This window comes from Apis dorsata, unplaced genomic scaffold (assembly GCF_000469605.1).
Source record: "Apis dorsata unplaced genomic scaffold, Apis dorsata 1.3 scaffold_68, whole genome shotgun sequence".
Classification (NCBI taxonomy): domain Eukaryota; kingdom Metazoa; phylum Arthropoda; class Insecta; order Hymenoptera; family Apidae; genus Apis; species Apis dorsata.
This window is the reverse complement of record NW_006263366.1, coordinates 1,146,123-1,159,213: the sequence shown is the minus strand read 5'-3', so window position 1 is coordinate 1,159,213 and position 13,091 is coordinate 1,146,123. Positions and strand designations below refer to the sequence as shown.

The window sequence follows — 13,091 nt, the reverse complement described above, 5'->3', positions numbered from 1 at the left end:
TTAAAAAAGTTCGGTTTGACGGGTCTCTTCCTTAAAAAAAAAAAAAAAAAAATTAAGAAAGAGTCGAGAAATTCGATACCAAACTTAAACGTAACAACAAAAGCGCTTAAGTTAAATTTATGATGGAAACTCGATCGAATTGTAAAGCTCGAGTTGAGGCAATTTACAATGGGGGAGAGAAAAAGTAATTGCTCGCTGCAAAGTTTTAATTAATATCATCCGCCGCTAATTACGCGCGCAATTTCCAATACGCGAGCCCTTTCCCATTTACACGAGGATACGAAGGGTAATATCTCGAGTGTAGTTGTCAAGCGAGGGCGGGGATCTTCTTGCAATTTTACATCTCTCCTCCGTCTGGCGAGAGTATTCAACCCTCCTTCGATCCCGACAGTCCTCGACCCTTGCTCGCGTCCGAGTGTGCCTCCCCTCCCCGTCATTCTCCTCCTCCTTCTTCTTTTCCTCAATTTTCACGCTCGCGTCCCTATCAACCGGGCACACGCCTCGTGATCAGTCTCTCTCTCTCTCTCTCTCACGCTTTTTTCCTTTTTCACGCTCTCCACCGACGACTACCGACGTAGCTTTCAAGCATTAAAGGTAATCTTTAAGCTTAATCTTTGGGAGAAAATATTTAATCCGAATATATCTTCGGAGATAGGGAAGAAGTCGTTGCGGAAAAAAAGGAAGAATTTGTTGCACGCAATTGGACGCGAAATTGAAGATGGGTATTTGCGTTGAAAATGTAAACGTTGATTTTAATTATTTGGGAGAGATGGGAGAGATGGGAAAGAGGGAGGGAATTACTCGGGAACATTTCCTGTTCCTTTTCATGTGCAAGATTAAAGTTTATTGCAAACGAAATCGAAATATGAATATTAACTATCGTTCTTTTTCTTTCTGATATTCTTTCCCGTTTGATAATTCACGTATAATTAATAATAACGAGAGAGAGAGATTCCAAATGCGATGAGAAATCAAGGAGAAAATACGCAAGGTGGAATAAATTACTGTGGAGTGGAGGATTCGTCCTAAATTTGATATTTCTTAAAACATCCCCTCGAATCGATTAATTAACCGAACGAAATAATAAAATTAATTAACAATACTCTAGTATCATCGGTTATTCAATCGGAATTCCACCCTCACTCCTTCAAATTTAAATTAAATTACGCCACTCCATAGCGGGGAGGCGAGGGAGGGAGGGAAGGATGGATATCGATTCCCGGAGTTTTAAATTTCCACCGATGGCCCACGCAATGCGGATAAATACAGAGAGAAGAGTACAAATTTTGAATACCAGATTACGGACCAGAATCGTCCTCCGTCGTTCCATGAAAATCCTCCCTCCCCGACGGTGGAAAGCGGTCGAAACGTTCTGCTTCCTCCTTTTCCGCCCCGTGGAAAAATATGCGCCCGACCCTCGAAAATCCTAGGTGGCGTTTCAAATCGTGTACAACCCCCTTGTACACGAAACGTTGCACGCCGCAGGGACACGTACAAACCCGCGAATGCACAGCGCTTGCCTCGCCTCCTCTCCTTCCCCCCACCGGACACGATCCACCGATTGTTTAATGCACGCGACAATCCCCTCCCACCTTTCCACCGCACCTTGTCACGGAGGAGGCGGATATTTGCATATGCGGTTGGTGGCGCGTCAAACGAATTCTACGAGCCGGCGTATCGTTTACACGGGCTCATATAAAACGGTATGCGCGCAAATCTTGTTGCAGCCACCGTGTCTGACAACATACACGATGGAATATTTTACTTAAACAGAAAAAAAAATATATATATATATATATACCGTATCACATCTTTGAAATTAATATTTGATTTATCGTGCGAATTTTCTATGTATGAGATAAATCGATCGATTTTTTTTTAAATAATTTTTAGAAATATTTATTTGATATGGATAGAATAGGGATAGAATAGGGTTTGTTCATCTTTATTTGAAAAGAGTTATTCTTGCTTTGCATCTTGTTGCGTTAAAAATTCAACAACACCCTTGCGGCCACGTTGAATCAATATTTTACGGCAGAGAACCTCCCTTACGAATTTGAAGTACGCAACGTTTACCACCCTTACTATATTCCCATGACCCTATAAATATAATTCATCGTCTTTCGACTAATTGAACTTTCCCTCTAATCAATAAAGACGCGTTCTTGGATGGGTTATGGATAATCGAGACCTCTCTCGATCATCGATCCTCGAGCCAATCTTCCTCGATGCTCGAGTTCAAATATGAAGGATTGTTATTTAGCTGTAACGAGGCTTTTAGACTCTTGAACATTTAATAATTATCAATCGAGATAAGCCCTCTTGTCTTCGTGATCGTTCAAGATTGAATCAAATACGATACCGTGATACGATTTTGTTAATAGAAATGAATTAAAAAAAAAAAGAAAAAAAAAGAAAAAAAATAGAAGCACGTTTTCTGCTTCCACGTCTTGAATAAAACATTAAAGTCGAATATATTTCCATTTTCTTTTTCTTCTTCTTCTTCTTTCATCGTTCACAACAAACGTTTCCACAAAGGACGAGAATCGTGATTTATCTTAATTAATCCTCGATCAAAGCACACGTGAACGAGATTCGAGGCTGTGGTGACGAAAAAGAGCAGCTAGGGTGACGAAGTTATTAATGCGGCCCGGTTAAACGCGGCACTGCGTCGAAAGTACTGTGTTCTACTTGAGTTATGACGCTATTAGGACGAGAATGATTGCGCGCAGCCACGAGTTTCCGGCCTGGGTGTAATTAAGAGCTGCCGATCGTGGTGTCGAGCTCGAGGAGACGGAGATTCGCTAGACCGCGTGATTGATTACCCAGCACTTGTTACCCACCAACTCTTCTACTTCTTTTTTTTTTCTTTTTTTATGTTTTTTATTTGGCTTCATGCCCGTGTTTCGATCACCAATTTTCGCGTCACTCGTTGCGACAGATATGTTCCCCGTTGACAAACAATTTCTAATTTATCCTATACGATCAACTTCGCATCATATCGTATCACGAATGAAATATAAAATTGATCCCCGACCATTCACTTTAAGAAAATTTATTTCCACGCATATTTGTTATCCGGAAAAAAATTGGTTCGCGATGATTTACATAACATATGTCGCGCCTATGCCCGGGAATAATTCGTTCGATTTATCATTCGAGTTTTGCCGATTCCATTTCCTTCCTAAAAGCCTCCCCTCCCCACCCCGTAACTGGCAAAACAAACTTCCCCCCGAAAGAATTTCCGCGTGGCTCGCCACGCCACTATAACTCTCGCGATCGACGGAGCTTTTATCGTGCCGCTCTTAATCAAAACGTCCAACCTTTTTCGCCATATGTTCCGCGCGGCGGAGACCAAGTGGCCGTCGAAAGGCCACGGGATTCGGGACAATTCCTTGAAACTTTAGTTTTAGACAATGAGAGAGAAAGAGATAGAGAGAGAAAGAGAGGGAGAGAAGCAAAGGGGGTGAGGAGGCATCGCGTTAACGATCGATGGTATTCTATTCCCTTTCGGCCATAATTCAAACCGGGCCAAGTTTTCCAACTTAGATTAGCGATTCAATTTGGATCGGCGATGAATCATCTTCAAAAATCATTTTTTAATCGGAATTATCGGGATGGGACGAGGACGACGAACGACCTCTTTCGCGTCGAGTCTTTTGATCAGTCGTCTTCGCTAATTTAATAAAACAAGGAAGGATGAAATTATTACAGATTCCAAGATTTCGATGTTCGTCCGTGAGACGCGAGACGAGCTTTTGCGAGTCGTTATTCCTGTGAAATCATATATCCTATATTCGTAAAAATGCAAATTCGTAAACAGCAAAAGATTGAAAATTTCGAGTACGATTTGTTTTAAATAGACGAAATGATGGAATCGTTCCTCACAATTTGGATGATTGTTGCCAAACCGTTGCTCGATGTTTAATTAAGTGAGTGTTCGCAACTGTCCAATATTTTAAGAATTTTACACTTTCTAATTATCAATTCCTTTACTTTGATCGAGAAAATTAAATCAAACGTAATCGAGCATTAAACATTCTGTGTATAATATATTCATTTGCTCGAATAAAAATTATAGATGGAGATAAAAAGAAAGAAGAAAGGATAATTCCAGGTTGATCTTTAATTCTGGAAAGGAAGGGTAGCAAAGAGAAAGCGGAAAAGGAATTTCTTCTACTATCCGATTAATTCGTAGTCGGAGCACGAAAGTGGCGTTTTCGCGACGCTCTCGTAAATACGTTTATCTATTCGTAATGCTGGCGATGCTATCGATCGCCACGGCGCAGAAACAACTGGCTCGTAATTACCAGTTCGCTTCTACTTCCCGACTAAATCGCCACGATAATTCTCGGTTGTCGTTCGCGATCGGGTTTTCTCTCTAAGTGGATCATCCACGTAGCTAGAGTTGTGCTCTGCAAAGCTGCGACTCGTCGACTCTCCACGATAACTTTGAAAATTCTATCTTTCGTGAAATAAAGCCGAGAGAGAGAGAGAGAGAGAGAGAGAGAAAATACTTTTGAAAGAAATTTTTATATTCCTCCGTGGAAGAATATAAAACGATTCGCAATTCTTTACTCCTCTTTAGGTATCTTTCCCAAGTTTCTGCCCTTTTGATCTCGACGACATCAAGTAAAGTTGAAGAGACATTATTATTATTATTCGTGGTTTCAGAAATTAGGAATGAAATAGCAATGATTTAATTAAACTAATTTCCAAGTCAACAAGTCGAGAATCTTGAACTCTCTCGTAGCCCATCACGGCGAGGGCAAGTTGCACAAGTTTTGGGACCCGCGAGAAGAGGAGAGGAGAAATTCCAGAAATGTCAACGAAGTACATTTCTCCCTCTGTTGTCCCACCACGAATCGAACGACAAGACAGAGAGTTTCTGACACGCGTGCTAGCAACGTTCGGTTATTCCTCTCCTTGTTGTGATTTGTTTGCGAATCGAATATTCCGGGAATTCGTGTTTGATCGAGGGAATAAAGACAGGTTCGTTGCGTTCTCCTTCTTTTTGATTTAAAAAAAAAAAGAAAAAAGGAAAAAAAGAAAAAAGAAAAAAAAGAAAAAGAGAAAACGAGAGGAGAAGGGGAAAAAAGCAGAGACACAGAATAACACAGTGTGTGTTCGTCGTGAAGGCGATCTCTTCTCCCCCCTTCTTCTCTTCTCGAGCGAGAAAAGGGAGCAAGAAGTAAGGGAGAGGTATATAAGTTAAGGAGGCAACGAAGATGAGGGTAGCGTTCCTTTGTGAAACGTAATTCGTATTCCAAGTATGAGGCAACCGTTCACCTACCGCCAGTGCCTGAAAGTCTTTGATGTCTCTCTTTCCACTTGGCTTACGCTCTTTTTTTTCTCTTATTAAAGACCAGCACGTGTCAGGGGGCACTCCTTCTGCGTGATTAATTAAAACGACATCTTCTCAGGCTAATGAGCCTGCATCATTTTATGGTCGACATTTCAGGTTGACTCTTTTTCTTTTTTCTCTTTTCTTTTTTTTTTTTAATATAGAAAAAACACGTTCACTCATAGAATGATTCACTCTCGACGATCGTCGCTTCGTTGGAAAAAATTTTCCAAGTAAAAGTAAGATTTCTTTCGTCTCTCTTCCTTCCTCACGATACACTACAAACTGGCAAATACCTAATAAAATGATTTCTCATTTTTAAATATCCTTCGATTGATTCGATTCCGAGTTTCCAAAGATTTTTCTCAAACTTTCGAACAGGTACGAATTCCCAAAGCGAGGAACGCAACCTCATCGCTCTCAATTTACACTTTTCCCTTACCGAACTTTCTTCCCTCTTTCTCCCACCAAACCCTCTATCGATAAATCCATCCTCGATCTTTCCTAAATTCTCGGCAAAAATGCGAGGCCAAGTTGGCAACCAAGGGGGTTGCGAAAAATACAAATGGCGGTTGATCATCTTACCGACGATGTGGAACAGGGGAAACCACTTCGTCTTTTCGTTCGCTCGGGACGAGCAAATAATTTCACGGGGCTACGGGCTTCGAAGAAATTCATGCAAACCAACTATTTCGAACGAATAATCCCCATCTTCCGAGGGATTCGATTATTAGGGCGGGGAAAACTTGCCGCCATCTTCTTTCACGGTTCGCGCAGCTCCTTGTCGAGATTAGGCGTGTGATCGCCAACCTCTTTTCTCCGGTTCCATCTTTCCTTTCGATAGAAGGAAACTTCTGAAACGAAGAGAAACGAGCGGCCGTGCATTGAGCGAGTCTCCAACTTTCACCCGATCTTCCATTAACCTCTCGAGTCTCGGATGCGATATCGGGTGAAACAATGGAACTTGGCCTTTCAATACTTGGATATTCCGTGTGCTTGTTTGAAAGAGTTGAATATATATATACAGAGTTTGGAGGATGATTCAATAAGATGTGTTTAAAGAATAAGAATAATATTCTTTTCTTTTTCCTATTCGATCTTTTTTCTAGAAATATTAGATTTTTAGAAATACGTCGAATACAATAGAGTTGTCGAACATTCTGTATATATGTAATTTCTTACAAAGTTTCCATGATATTAATAAAACAGAATCATTGATAATGAAACGGGGACATGACTTGCTCATTTTTGATCGGAATCGGGACGGCTAGTTTCGAATTCACTAAGGGATAGAAGTTTAATGGCTCGAGATTCGATGCCTTTTAACACCCCTTTCTGCATAAATAATTGTATCAAACGATGACGCTTTACTCTTAAGCATCCAGTTAAGTATCCAGTTAATTTCGGGATTTAAAATATATTCTCTCCTAGAAAAAGAGAGAGAGAGAGAGAGAGGAAATTTTACTTTCAAAGGTTGGACCCATTGATCGTTTTTAAATTTAATCTGTCAGAGATTGGAAATTCTGCTCTCACAAAGGATATGTGTTTCCTCGTTGATCGTTACACGTTGAATAAAAGGAAAGGAACAATGCCGATGTAGTCCGAACTGATCTCCTTCTCTTTCTTTTTAATAATTAATCTCGCATTTTTATTAATTATTAGGGGAGAGGGGGCATCAACACGAAGAGATTTATAAGCGTTGAATTATTTTCGTTGGCCCCGATTGTCTTGATGGAAAAAACGAATGGACGTTATTAGAGCCACCCTACCATCACTCTTCGCAGGAGAAAAATTTGTTTTACGACGGGGCGTGCGTGGAACTTGTTGGCTGCCCAATTCCCCCCTCGAATGATAAATAATCGGCGAAAATTGATTTAACGCCTCTATCGCTAATGCTCGAATCGACGAGATAAAAGAATTTTTTTCCTTTTTTTCTTTTCTTTTTTAACGACTAAGTTAAGCTCGTTCGTTTACTAGCTCACCAGTTTCTCTCATTCGTGTCATCGTTCGTCTAATGGATAAGTTACTGATCGTTGTCTCGAATATTAAACGAGAAGAGACGTTATAGTTCCTTAAGAATTACAATACGGATTGCATACTGGATATTCGGGATATACGATCAATCTTATAGATATTCAAGTGGATCCGGTTCGACGATAGATCAACCATAAAACCGGTTCGACTGAAAAGTATACAAGCCCCGGCGAGAATTGAAAGGAGGTGAGCCAAGTTGAATACGAAAGTTCGCGCGAGAAGACGGGAGATGTGTAAAATATTCAGGGAATTCCTTCGGTTCCTTTCGCGTTTGATGGCCTCGCTCTCCTCTGTCTTACAATTTCATCCGAATCATTCGCCCATTCTCCTGCATCGAGCACAGATACCCAACGAATCTTCCTTTTACTTCCTCTCCCAAAAAATTCGATGCCACGGTTTGTACGAGCAAACGACGAGTCTCCACGTGTTCGTCCTTTCTCTTTTTTTTCTTTTGTATCCGATACTCGGTATCGATATTCCATCTTCCCCGTGAATGGAAATCCTGATGGTCGAGGGAGCTTCTCAAGACACGTCCAACATCGGAAGATGATCGAGTTCTATACACGCGTACACCAGATTCGACCCACTCAACACGTGTAATGCTAAGAGCCTACGTCTTCCCGACCTCTGAGTAGAATCAACCGCTCTGTAATCCCTCTTGTCATCGCTGCCAATTGAGATCGTGTCCTTGGATGTCGGATCGGCCTCTAGTGTTCTTAAGCGTGTCCCGATTAATCGAGTTGACTCGATTCCAATCTGGATCGGAAATATAAACGAAAGATCGATCCAAGATCTCGAGATCGAGCTTCGTCTCGTTAAATCTTGGGGCTCGAGGGAAAGGAAAAGAGACGATGACGATGATGATGAGGAGGAGGAGGAGGAGGATGCATTCGAGGAATAAAATTTCACGACGAGGTGACGATAAAATCACCCCGCCGTTTCGCTGACTACGCGAATCGAAGCGGCGATCCACGTTGAATCTTTTATATGGATTGCGGGAAACGGCGTATCCAGAGCGGAATGTTAAGAGCTCACAGCGACAGCTCTTTCGTTGTCGCTAAATTTCCCACCGATCTGTATGCGCCGCCCTGTTTGTAAACAAGCCGTGCATCGCTTCTGCATTATTAAACGTCAGCCGGATCGAAAATTGTTTCGCCGTTGCCGCGATCGTCGCGCTCACCATCGGGAATTACGGGATCAGGTTTGTCCATTATCGTTCTCGAAGGAGAATATAACGCTTCCCTCCTTCTTCTTCCAACTTCGATTCCACCCACGAATTCGATTCGACGAAAATAACAATACCGTTACTATTATTGTTAACGACAAACTCAGGAGTTAATAATCCTCCCCTTTGTCGAACGAAAGTGACGACGAAGCGATTCTTAGAAATTGTACAATTTATTCGAGGGAATAATCGAGATTCGGTTTATGACGTATCACGATCGGTGAAGAAAGAGGGGGTGTATCGGGCGGCAAACTATTTTTCAATCGGAGAACGTAGGCGGGGATCCCAGACAGGAGCGGGAGAACATCCGCGACAGTTTCGCATTCTGGACAGCTGCCCCGGCACCAGGTAGTCACGCTCGCGCGCAGACTTGCAGAGTAGCGTGTTCTGGTTTCCTATTCCGGCTTACATTTACGTCTGTACGATGTTTCATTGTCGAAACGCGAACGTGCAGCCCGCGATACACGAAAGAGATGAAAACGGTTTGACCCGGATCCCATAGGGAGGAGGGGTTGTACCGCACAATGTTCGATGCACAACCCTCTATAGCCGCTTTGTAGTGCTTTCTTTCGCTCGTTCCCTTGCTAACCCTCCGCAATTCCTCCACTACACTTCTTTTTTTTTTTCCTTTTCGTTTTTTTTCTTTCTTTTTTTTTTTTTCTTCTTCTTCTTCTTCTTCTTCTTCTCTCTCCAACGAGCACCATCGCTCAAATATCGTGCATCATGCTTTTCGAGAAGCAACGGCGGTCTCTATTCCTGGGTGGATTCGCAACACGGAGATAAATTAGTTCGTGGAATAGCTGATAACGGAATAGAGTTGATCGAGGGGGTAGTTTGCTAACTAGTTGTCTAACGATTAAGCGCGTTTCGGGAATACTGGCGTCCTGTTTGAACTGTGAATTGTTTCGTGTATAACAAATATTACCGGATAGAGCGATGACGATAGGTTAGTAATATGATAAAATCATTGGTGTATATTTTCTCGGTTAAGAGCGGTTGGAAAAAAATATTTACGTATATCGTTTCGTAAATTGTCTCGTCATTTGATAGTATCTTCACACGAGTGACATTAACGCACTTTTCAACGTTAGTTTTGCTCATTTTGATGCTCGATACGATGGTGGAGATTAAACGATAGAATAGAAACGAAAAGACGATGCATTTTTATCTGGTTTAGAAAAATACTTCCTTTCCATTTCTCTTCCCTTCTCCCCTCTTTATTTTGTCAAAAATACAGTGAAACGTGTACGCGTATCTCGCAAGACGAAACGTAGCAGCGTTCCTCGACGCTTTTGCCATTCAATTTCCGGCCCGAAAGAGGGTGCAAGAAAAACGGGGTACACGTGGGTGGGCCGAGAGCGAGTCTAAGGCGAAAAAATAAAATTTCCTATTTCGTGGGGAAAACGTCATGATGTATTATTATTGAAACCGTCTCTTGCCTTGCAACGTAAGGCACAGAGAAATAACATTGCGCGAAAAACGTTAAAAAACAAGGTTCAAGACTCGAATGTCGCCTACATACGCCACGATTTTTCATAATGTGTCTGTAAAAATAAAAATTCTCCTCCTGCGTGACCTACATAAGGATAAGGCGGTTTTAATTATTTAATAAACAAGTAATATTTTAAAGAAGAGGACGATTTTCAAACACGCAATTTTTTTTTATAAATCGCGTCTTTTTTTATAAATTTAACAACGAGAATATCTTCTCTCAGAGAGATTTCACGAGAGAAAGAAATGTTGTATATCGCATAAGGCTCTCGATTCTTGTTCCTTGATGAAACTTGTAATCTGGCACGGATAAATATTTGACATGTATTTGACCGAAGGAAAAACGTCGAGCTAAAAAAGTCGAGGATTAATACATTTCGCGAAATATCCCTCGAAGTTTATCGACTTTGGAAAAATATATATATTTTTGGAGAGGAGGGAAAAAAATTGAGCTATATTAAAAAGTTTTCAAAAAAAAAAAAAAATTAGATTAAAAGATTCTTTCTCGTTGGAAGGAACGCTATCAATGAAACAGCAACCACGATGAGGTATGCAAAAAGTTACGTTGAACACGGCCGCATGAAATCTAGTTTTATGTGTTTTTTGCCATGTTTGCTGATATCACGGTAGCTCGGATGGAAGAAAACGGGGTCAGAAAGTTACAACGGAGAGGGAACGACCGAGCTACTTGGCTATTCGACATCGACAAGTATGCTTAATATTAAAACGGCGCGTTCGTTCACGATCGTTCCGCGTATAAAGTGGATTTTTCAGAGTCTCCGCGCTTCGTTTATAATTTCCTTCCATCCTATTGGCTCCCGGAATGCGTGTGAATCGAGATCGAATATATCTTCGAGATTGATCCGACATCCCTATTCTACTTCTTAGTATACACGAATCAGTAGATAGAAATCAAGTATTTCCGTTCCATCCGTTGACTAGAATCAAGAATTTTTACAACAAGAGATGAAATACCATTTCGAATCGAGTCCATCCAATTATTATTAATTTTTCCATAAAATTCCATAAACGATTCGGTCTAACCAAATCACCTGACCAGACGATCTCTCGCGAAATTTATCCAATGCTGGCCGCATTCCATCCTTTCATATTTTCAACATCAGCCGTTTAACTATTTGTATCTCGAATACACATTCTTCGCTCGAACTGGTATCAACGTGGCAGCACGAGTAGAGGAGCTTAATCGAGGTCGGTAATTTTTCCTCGGTGTAGAAATTACTCACCCATGGCCGGCGCGTAGATGTTCAGGTAGAGACAATCCTCGCTCTGATTTCGTAGATGGGGTAGCAATCTCTTCAAGTACTCGAGCCGACCCTTCGGCATACGCTCTAACGCCTCTTGCTCATTTGAGATGTCGGGCAGCTTTTGAGGACAGACTGGACCGACCGAATCCGATAACCTACAAAGAAAGATTTCACATCGATCCACTGCGAAATGAAATTTCGAACGAAGTCCTCGATAGACGCATCTTCGACTTATCACGCGATTAACTCGTTTCTTCGTTTGAGATAAAAATTTTTAAAATACGAAGGATGAAAAAAGTAATAATTATGAAGTAAGAGATATAAAAAAAATTGTTTATGTATATTAATCGTTTCCTTTTTCTTTTTAACGGCGGATATATCGAGATTGTTTAAGGCAATGAGTGGAGAAAAGTACTTGGAAATATGAAATTTAATTTTGTAAAAACGAGTCGGTCTTCCGGGGGGAAAGAGAAAGCCTTGAGCCAAATTTTTGATTCATCGCGAGTGGCGTGCGTTTGAAATTTCGAAAAAATGCGCTTTGAGAATATTCTGTTCTTGACGACCAGCCGCCAAGTACTCCGTGCTTAGTTAATTATGTGTTCCGAGTGTATTGCGTTACGAGCACCTTTGTCCCTCCGACTCGTAATATATGGAGATTAAGGTCGTGTATAATTGTGTTTCCGTTTTTGCTTCGCCAGCATGGAGCGAGAAAAGAGTCGTTGGAAGCAGAAGAGGATCGCCAACTCTGCCGAAATATTCTAAAGCCTGCATTTGGCGAATTTTGGGAAACGTCGGTCCACGAAATTTTTCCCCGTCTTTCTCCCCTTCCCATCATATTTTTCAAAATCATCGGTTGGAATAAAGAAAACAAAAAACCAAAAAAAAAAAAAAAAAAGAGAGACAGAAAATGTTAGCTTCGCCAACATTTTTCATTCTACCCGAGTTTTAATTTTTTAATCCGAGTCCTATCCAGATGACAGGTTGGTGGACGTATGAAAGGATACGTTAAATACTTGGGCGAATTTCAAAGGAGCAGTTTGACATAACTTCGCGAGAAATATGCCGATGAAATACGTTCGAGGTTTCGGGAGGAAGAGAGAGGGAGTTAAAAGGATCTACGGAATGTTCTTTGGAAATCAAAGTTTACGCTTCCAAAATTTTAGGCTTCCTTGAATATCAAATGCGAAATAACAACAGGTTTGTTTCAACTACCGTTTCGTTCACTTTACCGAGATTCCTAGCCTAGTGTAAAAGAGCAACGCGAATTCGAATTCGAGTTTCTATCAAAGAAATTCATCGTTCCAAATTATTCGATCTTCTTATCGAATCATCGTCATCGAACATTCCAAGTACCTTTCCCGTCTCCTCGTTAATTATCAAAGCTTTCAATTCAGCGACTTCGAAGACTACATTCTATTCTACTAACCGAAGATACATTAAAAAATAAATAAATAAATAAATAATTATATACAATTGCGCTCACCTGACTCCTTCCCACGGACTGGACGCCTTGGTCGGCGAAAATCTGTTGCCCCCTATCGGAGGGGTCGCGTACGGTATCCCGAGATAGACGTCGATCGGCTTGAGGAACTTGGCGTATTCGAAGGAGCGTACGAGCCCCTGCACCTCGCCGTAGCGCGTCTGAACGATCCGTGGATTGAGCTTGCTCTTGATCGAGAGCGAGAGGGTGGGCGGCGCGATCAGACAGACGAGAATCAGGAAGAGTTCCATC

General features: G+C 41.3%; 1 protein-coding gene across 1 annotated transcript in view; it reads right to left on the bottom strand.

The window, feature by feature from the left end:
• LOC102677285 (neuroligin-4, X-linked) overlaps positions 1 to 13,090 on the bottom strand; it is a 219,658-nt gene extending 206,568 nt beyond the window's left edge. Inside the window, exons 1-2 of the mRNA XM_006610083.1 lie at positions 12,843 to 13,090; positions 11,339 to 11,514 (exon numbers count right to left, since the gene is read on the bottom strand). Coding sequence (XP_006610146.1) covers positions 11,339 to 11,514; positions 12,843 to 13,090 — 424 coding nt within the window. The remainder of the gene's footprint in view (positions 1 to 11,338; positions 11,515 to 12,842) is intronic.
• Between the last annotated feature and the right edge of the window lies 1 nt (position 13,091).